At 58.4% G+C, this 16,546-nt stretch overlaps 6 protein-coding genes across 6 annotated transcripts; 3 read left to right on the top strand and 3 right to left on the bottom strand.

Annotated features, from left to right (window-relative positions):
- Positions 1-54: 54 nt before the first annotated feature.
- JDV02_000152 (uncharacterized protein) lies at positions 55-3,987 on the top strand. The gene is made up of 3 exons (XM_047980927.1): positions 55-374; positions 436-3,529; positions 3,580-3,987. Exons 1-3 carry the CDS (start codon positions 280-282, stop codon positions 3,877-3,879), a joined length of 3,489 nt encoding a protein of 1,162 aa, XP_047836885.1. The 5' UTR covers positions 55-279; the 3' UTR covers positions 3,880-3,987.
- A 269-nt stretch (positions 3,988-4,256) lies between these two features.
- On the top strand, positions 4,257-5,869 carry RIP1 (ubiquinol--cytochrome-c reductase catalytic subunit rip1). The gene is made up of 4 exons (XM_047980926.1): positions 4,257-4,627; positions 4,756-4,844; positions 4,918-5,068; positions 5,171-5,869. The coding sequence occupies exons 1-4, from the start codon at positions 4,336-4,338 to the stop codon at positions 5,350-5,352; spliced, it is 714 nt and encodes a 237-aa protein (XP_047836884.1). The 5' UTR covers positions 4,257-4,335; the 3' UTR covers positions 5,353-5,869.
- Positions 5,702-7,825, bottom strand: cct1 (chaperonin-containing T-complex alpha subunit Cct1). Its single transcript, XM_047980925.1, has 3 exons — positions 7,572-7,825; positions 7,433-7,518; positions 5,702-7,364 (listed from the first exon to the last, which is right to left on the bottom strand). The coding sequence occupies exons 1-3, from the start codon at positions 7,657-7,659 to the stop codon at positions 5,841-5,843; spliced, it is 1,698 nt and encodes a 565-aa protein (XP_047836883.1). The 5' UTR covers positions 7,660-7,825; the 3' UTR covers positions 5,702-5,840.
- A 450-nt stretch (positions 7,826-8,275) lies between these two features.
- JDV02_000149 (Proline--tRNA ligase) lies at positions 8,276-10,383 on the top strand. Its single transcript, XM_047980924.1, has 2 exons — positions 8,276-8,909; positions 8,973-10,383. The coding sequence occupies exons 1-2, from the start codon at positions 8,488-8,490 to the stop codon at positions 10,219-10,221; spliced, it is 1,671 nt and encodes a 556-aa protein (XP_047836882.1). The 5' UTR covers positions 8,276-8,487; the 3' UTR covers positions 10,222-10,383.
- Positions 10,384-10,423: 40 nt separating this feature from the next.
- On the bottom strand, positions 10,424-11,683 carry JDV02_000148 (uncharacterized protein; the record flags this gene model as incomplete). Its single annotated transcript, XM_047980923.1, has 2 exons — positions 10,424-11,420; positions 11,499-11,683. The coding sequence occupies 2 exons, from the start codon at positions 11,681-11,683 to the stop codon at positions 10,424-10,426; spliced, it is 1,182 nt and encodes a 393-aa protein (XP_047836881.1).
- Positions 11,684-12,394: 711 nt separating this feature from the next.
- Positions 12,395-14,660, bottom strand: GINS2 (DNA replication complex GINS protein PSF2). Its single transcript, XM_047980922.1, has 3 exons — positions 13,971-14,660; positions 13,783-13,887; positions 12,395-13,583 (listed from the first exon to the last, which is right to left on the bottom strand). The coding sequence occupies exons 1-3, from the start codon at positions 14,015-14,017 to the stop codon at positions 12,527-12,529; spliced, it is 1,209 nt and encodes a 402-aa protein (XP_047836880.1). The 5' UTR covers positions 14,018-14,660; the 3' UTR covers positions 12,395-12,526.
- Positions 14,661-16,546: the final 1,886 nt, after the last annotated feature.

Raw genomic sequence — 16,546 nt, 5'->3', positions numbered from 1 at the left:
TCTCCCGGCCAGTGCAGTTGGTGCTCCAAGCTCCACCTTCATCGTCAGCCACCGGCGTATCAATGCTGACCTCCATCCCTCCACTGGCACTGGCACAATTGGAGCTGCCGGAGCTCACGCCCCTCCACCCTGCTAACTCCGGCTCGGTGACGCACGACATTGCAACGAAACGTGACCGCTTTCGATGCGGGCATGAAGGACTTTAGCTCTCCCGGAGAGCAGAATCGCTTCTTCCTTTCTTTATCTGGCAATCACGCCTGATTTCCTCGCACAGCCACCATGTCATACGTCGCGCCGGTTCACAAGCCGACCAGCGTGCGCCATGCACTTCGCATCCGGTTCCTCGATCCGGAGCACGAGGATCTTGTTCTGGCGTGAGTACCGCTGCACGCACGAGAAGCCTGTTACTGTCATTCCTAACCTGTCGACATTCAGCAAGGCGAATCGGCTGGAAATCTGGCGCTTGACCGACGATGGGATGGTCTGCCTGCACACCAAGCTTATCTACGGGACCATATCGATGCTTCAACGCCTTCAGCCCAAGGACGCGACTACCGACCTTCTATTCATCGGAACCGACAGGTTACAATACTTCAACGTCGCATGGAACCCTGCCACGAAGCAGCTCGACACTGTAGAGCAAACGATCGAAGACGGTGCCGAGCAGTATATGCGCCAGTCTCAAAGCCAGAATAAATGCCTTGTCGATCCCACAGGCAAGTTCATGGCCATGCATCTGTGGGAGGGCGTTCTGAACGTGTTTCGGCTGCCGACGCGAAAGGGCGCCACAACAAAACTGGTCGCGCTTGACCAGGTTCGCCTCACGGAGCTGTGGATGAAGGCCAGCACATTTCTTCACAGCCGAACGGGCCATCCTCGGATAGCTTTCCTATACAAGACGCAACTGGACCAGGAAGAGGCGCGCATTGCCGTGTATCGACTGACAAAAGATGACAAGGGCGGAGAGGTGTCCAAGTTCGACCCGCACCGGGAACGGGAACTGGACCAGGTGATCCAGGATCCATATGCCTCCATGTTGATCCCCGTACCTGTGGTCGAGGAAAAGAGATACCACGTACGGAACAACGACGGAGCTAGAGCACACCTGGGCGGCGTCCTGGTTGTGGGCGAAACGCTTCTGACCTATTTCGACAGTCTCACCTACTCGAGCGTCTCTTCGCCCCTCAAGGAACCGAAGATATACGTTGCCTGGGCGGAGTACGACGGCATGCGCTACCTTCTGGCTGACGACTATGGTCGCATGGACCTCCTGACGATAGAAACGACGTTTGAAGCTACGGGCGTGGTCGTTACTGGCATGAGCGTGGCCCCCATGAATTCCCCAGATGGCACTGCACGTACCTCACGGGCCTCGACACTCGTCTATATGGGCGACAACAATCTTTTTCTGGCATCGCACCATGGAGACTCACAGCTTCTGAAGGTAGACGTGGACAATCGAACCATGATCCCCGTCAAAGCACTGTCGAACAACGCGCCCATTCTTGACTTTGCTATAATGGACATGGGAAACCGCGAAGGCGATAGCCAGCTTGGCAACGCCTTCTCTTCAGGACAGGCAAGGATTGTCGCCGGATGCGGTGCGTACCGTGATGGGAGCTTGCGCAGCATCAGAAGTGGCGTCGGCCTGGAGGACGAAGGGATACTGGATGAGATACCAGGCACGAGAGGCTTGTTTTCTTTAAAATCGCACGGCTCTGCGTCGGTTAACACGCTGGTCATATCTTTTATCTCAGAATCACGTGTTCTCTGTTTCGATCCTGACGGAGGCATAGAAGAGGTGTTCTCGTTCCAAGGTTTGACATTGGATCAAGAGACGCTGCTGGTCACAAATATCCCCAGCGGGCAACTTCTACAAATCACGCCGTTGTCGGTTACTCTGCTGGATTCGGAAAGTGGGATTGCGGTATCAACATGGGATGTCCCGCAAGGGAAGACCATTACTGCAGCGTCTGCAAATGCCAAATGGGCGTTGCTGGCCGTGGACGGCTCGACACTAGTCTCCCTGAATATCTCCGAAAATCTGGCCGCCACGACGAAGGAAGCTTCCCACGACGCTATATCCGGCCACGCAGACCAGATCTCATGCTTACATGCTGCAAGAGATCCTGAAAACCTTGGGGTGGTGGGGTGGTGGTCGTCTGGCACCATATCTGTCGTGGAGTTGGCGACCCTGAAGCCTCTTCAGGGCGAATCGCTTAGACAGACAGAAGACAGTGCTTCTGTTCCGAGGGACATTGCCTTGGTTCAGTTACATCCGCCTGGGACTGCGGGCCCTACCTTGTTGATCGCCCTGGAGGACGGAAACGTGGTCACTTTCAATGTGTCGACCGAAAGCTATTCCTTGTCAGGGCGCAAAAGCGTAATACTGGGGAGCAGCCCGGCGCGGCTGCATATTCTCCCCCAAGATGATGGTACATACAGTGTTTTCGCAACGACGGAGCATGCCAGCCTCATCTACAGCGCTGAAGGCCGCGTCATTTACTCGGCAACGACGGCCGACGATGCGACATTTGTGGCTCCATTTGACTCAGCGGCGTTCCCCAATTCGATCATTCTATCAACAGACTACCACATCCGACTATGTCGCATCGACAAAGAGCGTCTGACGCATGTCAAATCACTGCCGGTGCAGGAAACGGTCCGTCGGGTAGCATATTCACCAGGCTTGAGAGCTTTCGGCCTAGGTTGCATAAAGAAGGAGCTAATCCACAACGAGGAGATCATCACAAGTACCTTCAAGCTTGTCGACGAAATCATCTTTCAAGAATTGGGCGACCCGTTCGTATTAAACGCCTCCGCCTCGCTAGAAATGGTTGAATGCGTCATTCGTGCAGAGTTGCCTGACAGCAGCGGCACTCCCGCGGAGCGATTCATTGTCGGCACAAGCTTCATAACCGATACCGAGATTGCTGAAGACGGCGATACCCGTGGCCGAATCCTGATCCTCGGTGTCGGGGACGATCGGCAGGTGTATCAGATAGTGTCACACAACCTGAAGGGCGCTTGCCGTTGTTTGGGCGTCATGGGCGACTACATTGTCGCGGGACTATCCAAAACAGTTGTCGTGTACAGCTACGACGAGGAGACCACAGCATCTGGGTCGCTACAGAAGGTAGCCGCTTACAGGCCAGCGTCATTTCCCGTGGATCTGGACATATCCGGCAACATGATCGGCGTCGTGGACCTCATGCAGTCCTTGGCTCTGGTCGAATTTATCCCCTCACAAGACGGCAGTCGGGCGAAGCTCGAAGAAAGGGCGAGGCACTACCAGGCCGCTTGGGCTACATCAGTCTGTCATCTGGATGGCGATAGATGGCTGGAGGCGGATGCACAGGGCAACATTATTGTCTTGAGGCGCAATCAAGAGGCTCCGACTGAACAAGACCAGCGACGTCTAGAAATCACGAGCGAGATGAATATTGGGGAGCAGATCAACCGAATACGCAGGCTGCACGTCGCCTCGAGCGAATCCGCCATTGTATCTCCGAAGGCGTTCCTCGGATCGGTAAGCGCAGAGTCACCACATTTTTAATCGCAATGCTAACAAGCAGAAAGATTGATGGCACGCTGTACCTGTTTGGAGACATATCGCCTCAGTATCAAGACCTACTTTTGACGTTTCAAAGCAAGCTCCAAGACTACATCTATGCTCCAGGTAACATAAGCTTTGACCTGTGGCGGGCGTTCAGAAACCAAAGCCGAGAAGGAGAAGGCCCGTATCGCTTTGTTGACGGAGAGATGGTTGAGAGATTTTTGGATCTCGACGAAGGAAAGCAAGAGCTGGTCTGTGAAGGCCTGGGACCAAGCGCTGAAGAAATGCGTAACATGGTTGAGGAATTGAGACGAATGCACTAGTAGCCGGCAACCTCGGGTGGAAACCAGAACGGTGGCAATCGGAGAGAGTTATGTAGACAATTGTATCATGACGAGTGATCGGACCTAGACAAAATGCTTTCCCTTACGTATCGCTCTGTGTCTGGCGTTTAGGTGAATGAGCAGTTGGTCAGTTGGTGTTACCACAGGCATGAGTCCTGGCTTGCATCAGCTGCAAGATCGAGGGAAAGGTACGTACCCCGGGAGAGTCCGGGAAAGGCGCGCGGTGGTGGCACGCAGCCAATGAAGGGCTGTCAATTTCGGAGCTCGCGAGCTGGTTGGTAGCCTGAGGCCACCAGCCCCAGGCGTCCAAAACTTTCGGCACCAGAGGCAATCGTCACAGCCGACGGAGCCACCACCCACCCGCATAGGAGGAAAAGACCTCAATCACGAAGCCAGCCTCGCAACACCCGGCCCTCCTCCACTCCCTCAACAACGATGGCGTCCCTATCGACCGCTTCGCGCCTGTGCCTGCGCTCGGCCGCCGCCGTCAACCCGGCCGCCGTGCGCGCCGCCGCCCTGAGCACCACGGCCATGCGACCGGCCGGTGGCGCTGCGAGCGCCTCGTACACGAGCCCTTTCAAGGGCAACGAATCCAAGGGCAACAAGATCCCCGACTTTGGAAAGTACATGTCCAAGAACAGCGAGGGCTCCAACAAGCTCTTCTCGTACTTCATGGTCGGCGCCATGGGCGCCATGACCGCCGCTGGCGCCAAGAGCACCGTTCAGGGTATGTTTTGGTATCTTCGGGAGGAATGATCCATTGAGCCATTGGAAGGGCGCGACGTGGATCTGTGGTGATCGGATATATCTAATCGCCGATCAATGGACGGGGTTTGCTGATGCACGTCTGCGCAGAGTTCCTGGTCAACATGTCCGCGTCTGCCGACGTTCTGGCCATGGCCAAGGTTGAGGTCGACCTCAATGCCATTCCCGAGGGCAAGAACGTGAGTAGAATTTCCCGCACGCGGGTGTATCGACTCGAGCACGTCGGTTGTCTAATCAATCGTTCCCGTACAGGTCATTATCAAGTGGCGAGGCAAGCCCGTCTTCATCCGACACCGCACCCAGGACGAGATCGACCAGGCCAACAAGGTCAACATCTCCTCCCTCCGTGACCCCCAGTCCGATGACGACCGCGTCAAGAAGCCCGAGTGGCTGGTCATGCTGGGTATGTTTCTCTAACCCTGGCAACGGCGGGCGCGGGGTGGTGCATATAGCATACCACAATGGCGCCTGGAATCCCGCGAGAGAAGATACTAACGAGGGACAGGCGTCTGCACGCATCTCGGCTGTGTCCCCATCGGTGAGGCCGGCGACTATGGTGGCTGGTTCTGCCCTTGCCACGGTTCTCACTACGACATCTCCGGCCGGATAAGAAAGGGACCTGCCCCGCTCAACCTCGAGATCCCCGAGTACGACTTCCCGGAGGACGGCAAGCTGGTCGTCGGTTAAAGCGTGAACGGGAATTGTATCTCTGAGTCTGTACGAATACTCAACGGGGAGACAAAGGGAAAGGGGAGGGGCCTTTACATCGATTCGACGAGAAGATAGATTCATCGAGGAAGGCTATGAGCGGGTCACGGGGCCAGGGAAAGAGGACGGAAAGGTGCCGCGTCCTCGGTGGACGCCACTCCTGTTGCCTTAGATGTGGAATACGCGGCTTGTATAAAAAATACAACGTTCTACCAAACACCACGAGGGCGGAGCAGTTTCTTTTGTCAAGCAATATACATACTCACAACTGTTAACCCGTGTGTTTGCCTCGCCGCTGTGAAAAATGTGGCGCTGATGGGCATAAATGGTCGGAATTAATAAACATAGGCCGCCAACAGACACGAATTGATACAGAGTTCTGACCTCTCGTTTGCACCAGTTCTATGTAGGTAGTTACATCTATTACCCGGCATACAACCCCAGCCCACGATTCACGCACGACCGGCTTAATGGCCATGTCCGTCATCCTCCCTTTGTTCCGGATCCAACTTGATGAGGGTATCGATGCGCATGATGCTGATACAGGCCTCGACGGCGCTCTTGAGCTGCCGGACCTTGCTGATGCTGGGCTCGAGGACGCCGAGCTTGAGCTCGTCGACGACCTTGCCGCGCATGAGATCCAGGCCGTAGTTCTTGTAACCCTTCTTGCGGGCAATGGTCTTCTCGTCCTCGCTGCCGTCACCCTCCTGGATGCGCTGTGAAAGGGCGTGTCGTGACCGCAGTTGGGCGACGAGCTCGGCGCCGTCCTTGGCGGCATTGACAGCCAACGTCTTGGGCACCACGAGTAGCGACTGGGCGAACTCGCCGATGGCGAGCTGCTCGCGCGAACCGACGGTACCGGCAAACTCCTCGAGGTAGATGTGGAGGGCCGTCTCGACGGCGCCACCGCCAGGCACAATGCTGCCGCTCTCGAGCGTCCGCTTAACGGCACAGAGTGAGTCGTGCACAGAGCGCTCCATCTCGTCCAGCGTGAAGTCATTGGGGCCACGCAGAATGCATGACGCGGATGAGTGTGCCTTGGTGCCCTTGATGAGGATGCATTCGTCGTCCGAAATGCGCTCCTGGCTGACCTCGTCCGCGTAGCCCAGATAAGACGGGTCGAACCGCTCGTCGCCGTTGAGGTCGGATAGGGTGCTGAGGAGTGTGCCGCCAGTGGCCCTGGCGATCCGGCGCAGATCCTCCTTCTTGCATCTCCTCACACCCATGGCGCCCTTCTCGATAAAAGCCTTGAGGACCAGGTCGTCAATACCCTTAGTTGTCAAAATGACGTTGGCGCCGGCCTTGAGGATCATGTCCACTTTCTCGAGGATCATGCCCGACTCGCGGGCGCGAATCTGCTCTAATTGTTGCGGGTCGTCGACTGTGATCTGAACGCCCATCTTCATCCTCTCCTTCTGCAGGTTCATGTCCAAGATGGCAATCTTGGCGTCCTTGATGTAGGTGGGCATGGCTTGGGAGGCAACGGTGCAGTTCAGGGCGTAGCCCTTAACTAGCATCGACTCGCGAGTGCTCTTGCCATGGGCCTTGAGAATGTTGACGGCCTTGACGGGATACTTTGTCTCGTTTCGGTTGTTCGTCGTCTTAACAGCCAACATAGCATCGACAACCATGTTGGCGAAGAAGTCAGAGTCGGCGCCGATGATCTTGCTGGACATGGACGTCTTGGCAATGCTGAGAAGAGACTCGCGGCCGAGGTTCTCGACCTTGATGCTGACGTTCTCGTTGAGGTACTTGACGGCCTCGCGCAGGGCGAGACGGTAGCCGGTGATGATGGTGGTCGGGTGGATGCGGTTTTTCATCAGCTCGTTGCCGCGTCGCAGCAGCTCGGCGGCGATGAGGACGACGGAGGTGGTGCCGTCGCCAACCTCCTTATCCTGCTGCTGAGCCAGGTCGACCAAGATCTTGCCGGCGGGGTCTTCGACATCGAGGAGGCTGAGGATCGTGGCGCCGTCGTTGGTTACGGTAACATCCTGGTTTTGCGTGTGAGGGACAGCTCCGTTGGACTGCGATGCGAGGGTTCGCGGGGGTATCTGCTTACGCCGATGTCGTCCACCATCATCTTGTCGAGGCCGCTGGGCCCGAAAGAGCTCTTGACCACATTTGCGATCGCCTGAGTAGCAAGCACTGGAAGTATGTTAGCGTGCGTGAGCAGCCTGCACTGGAGCTGCATTGCTTGCCGTTCTGGTCGCGGATGTCGGAGCCTGAGATCTTCTGGCCGCCGAGGAACAGGGTGCCGTTCCGGGGCTGCTCGAACATGGACGCCATGGCTGTGGTCGTCCGGAGGGGTGTTCAGGCGACGTGAACGGTGTCGAGGAGAGGCGGTGATGCGACGTCGTTCTGGTGCGGAATTTCAAAGCCCAGCTGTGTCGTGGGATAGGAGCCTCCACAAGCTGGCGGGCGTAGCTCCAGTTGCGCTGCAGACTGCCCCTCGATACTTTTTCGCCGGAAGCTCGGATTGTTCCAGCTCCGGGGGTTTCTCCCTTTTGCGATGGAACCATGGAATTTGTGGCGCGGGCCAGTGAGGCGGCGACAGCCAGCAGCAGGGGAACCAGCCGTGCTTCTTCCCGTCGGTGGAGCCGGAGAGCCCCCCCTGCGCTGTGTGTCCGGTGACCACCGCCTCGGACAGTTGGTCCGGTCAGTGAAGGGCGCTGCCCGCGCTCCGCCAGCCAGCAGGGCCGCCGCTACCCATGGAAGCCCAAGCGGCCCAGGCCAGGGCGCCGAGACCCTGGGGCGGCTCCAGTTCTGATTGGCTGATTCACCTGTGACCTGAAATTTTGTCGTGGCCCCAATTGCCCCTCCTACCGATAGGGAAGGCGCGTGGCGGGGCAGCCGCCACAACCACAACGACACCGGAGCCCGATAAAAGAGTCGGTGCGAGTCACCTCCTCGCCCTGACAATACCCTTTCTTCGGCCTGACTGCTCCCACTGCAGCGACTCGACGACAGCTCCCCTCCTCGGGCTGCGAGTTGACTCACATACACTGCACCAGCGTTTCGTTTTAAAGAGCGAGCTTTGCGAGCCTCCTCTCCGAGTCCGCATCCTTTCCCTCCCATTTTCGACTTATCGCGATCGAGATCGGATACGTCGCCACTATGGACGGTGCCGTAGAACCCTCCAAGAGCGCCTTGAAGAAGGCTGAGAAACAGGCCAAGCTCGCCGCTGAGAAGGCCGCCAAAGCCGCGAAGAAGACCGCACGCCCCGTTGTCGGCGGCAAGAAGGCTGACGACATTATCGGCATCACCGTCTCGAAGGCGGAGAATTTCCCAGCATGGTACCAAGAGGTTGTTCTCAAGTCCGACATGGTCGAATACTACCAGGAAATTTCCGGCTTCTTCGTCCTGCGCCCTCTGGCCATGCATGTGTGGAGCGAGATTCGCAAGTGGTTCAGTGGCCACATCGAGGAGATGGGTGTCGACGAGGTCAGCTTCCCGCTGTTCCTGTCCGCCAAGTCCTTGGAGAAGGAAAAGGACCACGTCGAGGGTTTTGCCCCTGAGCTGGCATGGGTCACAAAGGCGTGAGTTGTTCCCTGCAACCCCGGGATAATTGGCTTCTTGGACCCTGGCTCACACAGCGATAGCGGCGATAAGGATCTCGAGGTCCCGGTTGCGATTCGTCCCACTTCCGAAGCCGTCATGTACCCTTACTACTCTAAGTGGATTCGCAGCCATCGAGATCTTCCCTTGCGATTGAATCAGTGGAACTCGGTCGTGCGATGGGAGGCCAAGCAGACCACTCCCTTCCTTCGAACGCGGGAGTTCTTGTGGCAGGAGGGCCACACAGCACACTTGACAGAAGAGCTCGCCGGCAAGGAGGTGCTGGAGATTCTTGAGCTGTATGCTGGTGTCTACGAGCAGCTCCTCGCTCTCCCCGTCGTTCGCGGCACCAAGACGGAAAACGAGAAGTTTGCTGGTGGCTACTACACTACCACTGTCGAGGGATACGTGCCTGCCAACGGCCGCGGTATTCAGGGCGCCACCTCCCACTGCCTGGGCCAGAATTTCAGCAAGATGTTCGACATCACTGTGGAGGACCCGCAAAACAAGGGTCAGCACGTCCACGTGTGGCAGAACTCATGGGGTCTGTCGACTCGCGTCATTGGTGTCATGGTCATGGTTCATGGCGACGACAAGGGGCTTGTTCTTCCCCCTCGCGTTGCCAAGATCCAGACAATTCTCATTCCCGTCGGAATCAATAAGAGCACTACTCCTGAGGACAGAAAGAAGCACGAGGAGCAAGTTGACAGCATCAGGAAAACGCTGAGGAAGGCGGGCGTCCGCGCCGATTCTGACTGGAGAGAGGGCTATACCCCGGCTTGGAAGTTCAATGACTGGGAGCTGAAGGGTGTCCCACTGCGGATTGAATTCGGCCCCAAGGATGCCGCTAAGGAGGTGGTCAGCTGGGCGAGACGAGACACTGGCGAGAAGGGCGTGTTCCCCATCGCCGAGGTTGGCACCAAGGTGCCTGAATTGCTGGAGACGATTCAAAAGGACATGTACAACAAGGCCGAGGCATCTTTCCGGGAGCATCGGCTCAAGATTACCAAGTGGGAAGATGTACTCCCTGCTCTGGACGACAAGAACGTGGTTCTAATTCCGTTCTGCCTGGACGGCAAGTGCGAGGACCGCATCAAGGAGCTGACGACGCGGGTTGACGAGCACCCGGATCTCCCCGACAACCAAAAGCTTCCCTCAATGGGCATGAAGAGCTTGTGCATCCCCTTCGACCAGCCCACTGGGGACGAGCTCGTGCCGGGCGAAACGGCCTGCCTCAACCCCGAGTGCAAGGGCAAGGCGCAGAAATGGGTCATGTTTGGACGCAGCTACTAAGCGACGGAGCATTTTGGCGTCGTTTGAGCCGGAAATGTACTGGAGTTGGCATACTCGGGGTGTTTGGTGATTTTCGTCTGTGAAGGGCACATGGCTGGTTTTCACAAGGCGGGAGGGAGTATAGATGAATGGATGATGATGAATCTAATGTCTATTGCCGCTGGTGTGACTTGCCGTGCATGTTTTGATGAACTCGCAATGCCTAGCACCACTCGTAGCGTTCATTTGCGACCCATTCGATGTCTTGAACAGACCCGTCGCCGAACCACCGTAGGCTGGCGATGCTGTCTTCCTCCCTGATGATGTGCTTAACATGCAGGTCGTCCATCTCGATGATGAGACGCCTTGTCCTCTCATCGGGGTTCCACATGTCGACCCGAGTGCACATCCACTCGTGCGCCTCTGCCCGTGCGGCTTCGAGGATGGCACGCCAGGCGCGGGTCAGATCAGAGTCCGAGATGCCCGGATTCTCGACGACGGAGCGCTGTATGTACAGCACGTTCTTGGCGAGGTCTGTGGTACCGCCGGAGTGGACGCGAGCCCAGATGGCCCAAACGCGAGAGCCGTCAGAGGGGTTAGTGTACAGGGCGCCGTGGACGGCGGGCGCGCGGCCAAGATGGTGCGTCGACATGAACGCCTCGCGGGTAAAGTGCCACCGCATGTGGTTCATGTCTGGGAGGATGGCGACGCGCGTCTTGGTGGTGGGGCGGGCGGCATCGTCGAGGGCGATGCGCTCGCGGAGGAGCTTCTCGTCGAGGGCCACGAGAGGCTCGAGGTTCTCGTCTGTGATGGGCGTCGTCGTCGCCGCCGTCTTCGTCTTCGTAAGCTCGCCGCGGGCACTGGCAGCAGCAGTAGCAGCATCTTTGCCGGGCGAGCCCACAGCAGCGGCGGCGGGCAACGACAGGTGAGTGCTCTCAAAGGGCGCCCAGCCGAGCCCCGCGTAAAAGGTCTTGCCAATGTCCGAGAAGAGCACGGAGAAGGCGGCGTCGCCGGGCCGGCGGGCTTCGTCGTCGGCGAGCTTCCTGCCGAGGAGGTCGAGCATGCGGGCGGCGTGGCCCTGCCGGCGGGACTCGGGGTAGGTGAAGACGCTGGCGACGCCGTGGGCGTAGACGTCGCGGGCGGTGGACTCGCCGGGGGCGCGGACGAGGGCGCGCTTGCGCAGCGTCTCGCAGGAAGAGAGGACGGGGCGGCGGCGATTGCTGTTGGCGCTGTTACCGCTATTGCTGCTGTTGGTGTCCCCGGTAGTGGTGGCGGTGGTGGTGGTCAAGATCCATTACGCCATGCCACCGTCTCGCGCGAGCGGCACGGTGAGGAGCTCCCTCTCGCGCGCGAGGTAGACGTCGAGGGGGTAGGACGGGCCCCAGAACGGATGCGTGTGCGTCCATGTGCGGACCTGCTCGTCGGCATCTGGGTGGGTGAGGACGAAGCCCGCGTCATCAGCGAGCGCTGATGATGAGGCCATGGTTTGTGGTGGTGGTGGTGTCGTCTGTTGGATGAGCTGGGTCGTCTACTTTGCGATTCTCCAGGACACCAGATTTCAGCGAAAGGCCCTGGCTGCCAAGGTGAGTGACAGTGTTCTGTCCGGTAAGGATTTTTTTGGGGGAGCTCAACTTGACGTGGTCCAACGGGATGTGGCGGGAGAGAACTACGGTGTCTGAGATGTATGCAGGTAGAGATAGATGGCGAGGTTGTAAGTCGCTCGATCATCAACCGCGCCCTCTTGCCCCGCACGGTTTGCCAAAGGTGGAGAGGTCTCTTTGTACCTGTTACGTTAGGAACTGTGTGGCACTACTACCTACGTACTACGTATCGTACGCCAAGTTGTCAACCCCTCGCTGCCCCGCTGTTGCTGTTGCTTCCGGGCAGACGCAGTCCGGGAGCCGGTGCTGCCCCCGAGAAGGCACCGAACCCGGAGGCCGGACCTGGAGGCCAGAGGCCGGAGCCGGGCGTGCGCGCGCCGGATCGCCTCCGAGACGGACCTCCCAACAGAGAGACGGAGCCCAACACGGGACTGTCCTGAATCGGACTGGATGCAATGTAACACTACTTCGTACAAAAGTATGCAACGCGATGCGACGTAACGTAACGCAATGCAGCACCGACGTACATAATAGTATAATGATATATAAGAGGCAAATTCGGCCCTAGCACAGGGCCACGAAATCTAGTAACATTGGAGGTGTTAGTTGGTAGCCGCAACATGGCAATGCAACTCTGGCATGAACAATGCAGCAACGACTAAAGGGGCAGATAAATGCCACGAATATCCTCTCTCCTTCTTCTTTTCTTTCCACTGTCTCGTCCTTTACGCCTCGCACGGCATCTCGTCCAGCGGGATACCATGCCGAATGTCATCCGAGCGGTCAAAGTCGCGCGCCTGCACGGCGAGGAACTGCAGCACATGGCGAAGCATGCCCCTCAACTTTGGCCTCGTCGTGGCCGTCGCCGTCGTCCGTGAGTCCGAACTGCCGCCGCCGCCGCCGCCGCTGCAGAGCTCGTCGAGGATGCGCTGCCCGCTCTGCAGGTGCGCCTCGGCGGCGACCTGGTCGCCGTTTATGGTCTCGAAGATGACGAAGAAGACGGCGCACAAGATGGCCTCGTGCAGGTCCGTGGTGCGTCGCGCCTCGCGCAGCGCGTGCCCGTAGCACGTCAGCGCGCGACCGTAGTGGTCGGCCGTCGTTCGGACACTGTGTTGCTGCTGGCGCGGCCCTGCCGTCGGCCGGCGGTGCTGCTGGTGCGGCGGCGGCGGATAATCCTGTTGTTGATGGTGTTGGTGTTGGTGGTGGTGGCCGTCGGCCGAGTGTATAATGGTCGGCCCCTTGGCAAAGATGAGCGTGTGGACGGCTATGTTGGCGTACCGCACCGCCGTGCTCTCCCGTACGAGGTGCGGCATCGTCTGCTTCCAAAACGCGTCATCCAAAACCACTGTGGTGGAATCCATGGCCGCGGCTTGCTGGCGCTGTGGCGGATAGAATGGTGGCGATGGACGATGATGGTGATGATGATGAGGAGGAGGAGGAGGAGGAGCGTTGTCGAGGTAGCTAGCGGAGACCAGCTCGACGCCGCCAAATTCTGGAGGGCTGGGGGCCATGGTCGAGAACGCGGCGCTCGACACCGATGATGCGTCGTCCGTCCAGCTGTTTCCGTGGGACGATGATGGTGTCGGGGGTGGTTGACCAGCGTGAAGGGGGGGACTTGTTCTTGCCCGTTGGGAGGCAGAGGAGGAGGAGGATGCTGCCCGCGACCGTGACGACCCTGATTGTTGGAGAGACTCGGGGCTTTCGTAGCCGCTGCAATATCCTGCCCACTTGAGGCAGTTTTTGCAGCATGGTTTCGTCTCGTCGCATTTGACGTGTCGCCGCCTGCACAGAAGCACGGGGTTAGTATCCTAGCATCCGGTCGGCGGTTCGTCAGAAAAGGGGGGAGGGGGGGGGGGGGCGAGCATCCGTCGCAGTACGGAGAGACTTACTTGCCTGCCACGTGTCAGCACATCATCACAGCATCAGCATCAATATTTCGCGGGCAAGATCAAAGACAGGAGGAGCTCAAGGGCACATCGACTTACACGTCACGCAGCCGGTGCGTACTTTGGCAAACTTGGCGCGCGTCGCGCGCTTCTGCTTGGCCACGGCGAAGGTGGTCATCATGGGTTCCCCCGACGTGGTCCTATTCCCTGAGTTAGACTAGACAGAATTGGAGGGCAAAGAGCAGCGGGGAGATGGAAAAAAAGAAGTCTTGTATGCACGTGCCTTTCCGAGTCGGTAGTGCCAGACAGCAACATGTCTGGACTCATCATGGCTTGTATGTCTAGTATGCAACTAGACGACGACAGGGACAACAACACACCAGCAGCACCAACAGCAACATGGAATAGTAATGCACGGCGCCTGCAGGAGGAGAATACAACGCTTCGGGAAGCAGAGAAGAAAAAGGAGTTAGAAGGGCCGAGGAAGTTTCTGTGCCGCGACCCTGGGATATGGATGGGTATGTAGGTCGTATTTGTGTTGGTGCCGGGGAGGGTTGCAGGCAGGCAGGCAGGCAGGCTGGCAGGTAGGCAGGCGCGGCGTGTGTGTCTGGTTTGTGAGTGCGTCTGCGTGGTAGTTGGTGGTGGTGGCGGTAGTATCGTCCGGAGTGGTGGAAGCAAGGTAGGTGTAGGTAGCAGCAGCAGGAGTCAGGCCGCGGCGGATGACGCTCCCCCCCAGTGAGTGTGTGTGCGTGTGTGCGTGGAAGGGGGACCCTCGAAAACAACTCAGGGCCAGCCTGTTGTATTACATGCCGGTCCAATAGAATAAAACGATGCAGCGCGCAGCAGCCCGCCGGACTTAAGTATAGTACGTGCGAGGGAAGGCATGGAGGGCCCGCCCGCCTTCTTTTATGTGGCCTGACCCCAGTTGAGGTCGATGGCACAGGCACAGGCACACACATGAATGTAGTGTGCTATTACAGGCAACGAGCAGCCGAGTACCATAATCCCATCACGACTGCATGCTAGCTAGTAGTAGCCGGGGATCTCGGCAGTCGTACATACACATGACGGGGGGGGAGGGGGGTGTCGGGTCGAGTGAGTGTGTGTGTGTGTGTGTGTGTGTCTGGCCAAGCCTGGCTTCTGGGGAAATGGGTGGGAGGCAGACAGGCAGACAGGCAGACAGGCTGGCAGGAAGAAGACAGGCAGGAGGACAGGCAGGCAGGTTGGTAAAAAAGTGAGGCAGGGTCACAAAGTCAAAACGTGGACACGGTTGTCGTCGACCATCGTCGTCGTCGTCTTCGTCGTCCGCCCCCTTGTCCATGGGGCTGAGCGCAGCCACGTTTTTTTTCTTGGAGCCGAGGGGCGTCGGCGGATATAGGGAGTTGGGACACAGGAACCACGTCGGCGACCAAGGCACCGGGTCTCTGCGACTCCGCGCTCAGCTGGGAGGTTGAGGCCGTGGTCCATTGGCTCCGCGATGGCCCTCCGCCCAGCCCGCCAGCCAAGGGAGGAAGGGGAGGGGGGTGTGCAGTTTAGGAGGGCTGGTGATGATTGGATAACGGTCCAAAGTGATTCAAGATGTCAATGGGGGGGGGGGCTGCTGCTGCTGCTGCTGCTGCTGCTGCTACTCTTCTTGCACGCCGCCCTCCATGCGCCGCCGCGTGCCTGCTTGGCTGTGGCTTTCTCTAGGCTCTCTGGTTTTCTCGCCCTGTCTCTCTCTCTCTCTGTCTTCTCACGGTAGGAACCAAGACGACGACGACGACGCTGTCTGGTTACTCTGGTACAGGATAGACGCACCTCACCGGCCGCCAAAGAGGTTGGCAGCGGCTTCTTCGGGGCTAGAGCTAGACCTGCATGACGGGAGCATCTGCTGGAACATTGGACTACGTAGCCGCACGAGGTTGGTGGTGCAGGCCTGGCGCGGCGCGCGGACTCCCCGGTCAGCCCTACGAGGCGGAGACGCACCTGTCAGCAGAGGAAACCAAGGCGCGGCGCGCGCCCTTTCCCTGTGAGTGGGTACTATGTAACAGGTGAGTGAGTGAGTGAGTGAGTGTGAGAGACAAAGGACATGATGATCCACAAGTCTCAAGGTTCTCAACTCCGCAGGCCGGGCCCCAATCGTCTCCGCTCTCCGTCCCAATCTCACGCACACAAAACAAGCATCGCCATCGTCATGTATGTATGATGTATGTGTATGTCATGTCATCCGCTACGTGCAAAGTATACTGCGTGCAGGGAACGCCGTGAGCGAACCAAATTACCTACCTAGCTAGGGCACATCAAGGACCCCCGTGGTGAGCACCAGACCAGAGGAGAGGACTCAGAGGAGGAGGAGGCGGCGGCGGCGTTTGTGTTCCCGGCAACCCCTCCCATCCCCATCCTGTTTTCTGACGCCGTTCCGTTTGGTTGGGAGGAGGAGCCACCAAAAAAAAAACGGCCCCCAAATCTAGAATCTGGAAGTTGTTTCGAACCCCCCCCCCACCGTCATCTCTCCCTCTCTCTCCCGGCAGCTTCAACGCCGGGGTGACGGATGACGGCAAGAAGCAGATACCAAGTGGTCTCGGTGTCGGGGCAGCGAATGGTCCGACTCCGCGGTGCGTTGCCGTGACTCCGTCTGGCGGACGTCTGGAAGATTCTCGGTGTAACGCGAACAGCCCGCCGTTGATGCCGTGAGTCAAATGGCGACGCGAAACACTGCACCCTCAGCGCTCACCGAGAGACCTCCCTCGGGCCGTGATATGCTCATCAGTAGGCATCTATCCATCCAGTCTCCGCCCCGTGCGTGCTCCCTGGATCCAACGTTGCGTGCGTAGGTTGCTTTCCTGCACACACGGCATGTGCTTTGTAGAGCAATTCCCG

Source organism: Purpureocillium takamizusanense, chromosome 1 (genome assembly GCF_022605165.1).
Source record: "Purpureocillium takamizusanense chromosome 1, complete sequence".
NCBI lineage: Eukaryota > Fungi > Ascomycota > Sordariomycetes > Hypocreales > Ophiocordycipitaceae > Purpureocillium > Purpureocillium takamizusanense.
Note: the sequence above shows the minus strand (reverse complement) of the source record. Positions and strands in the feature narration are given on the sequence as shown.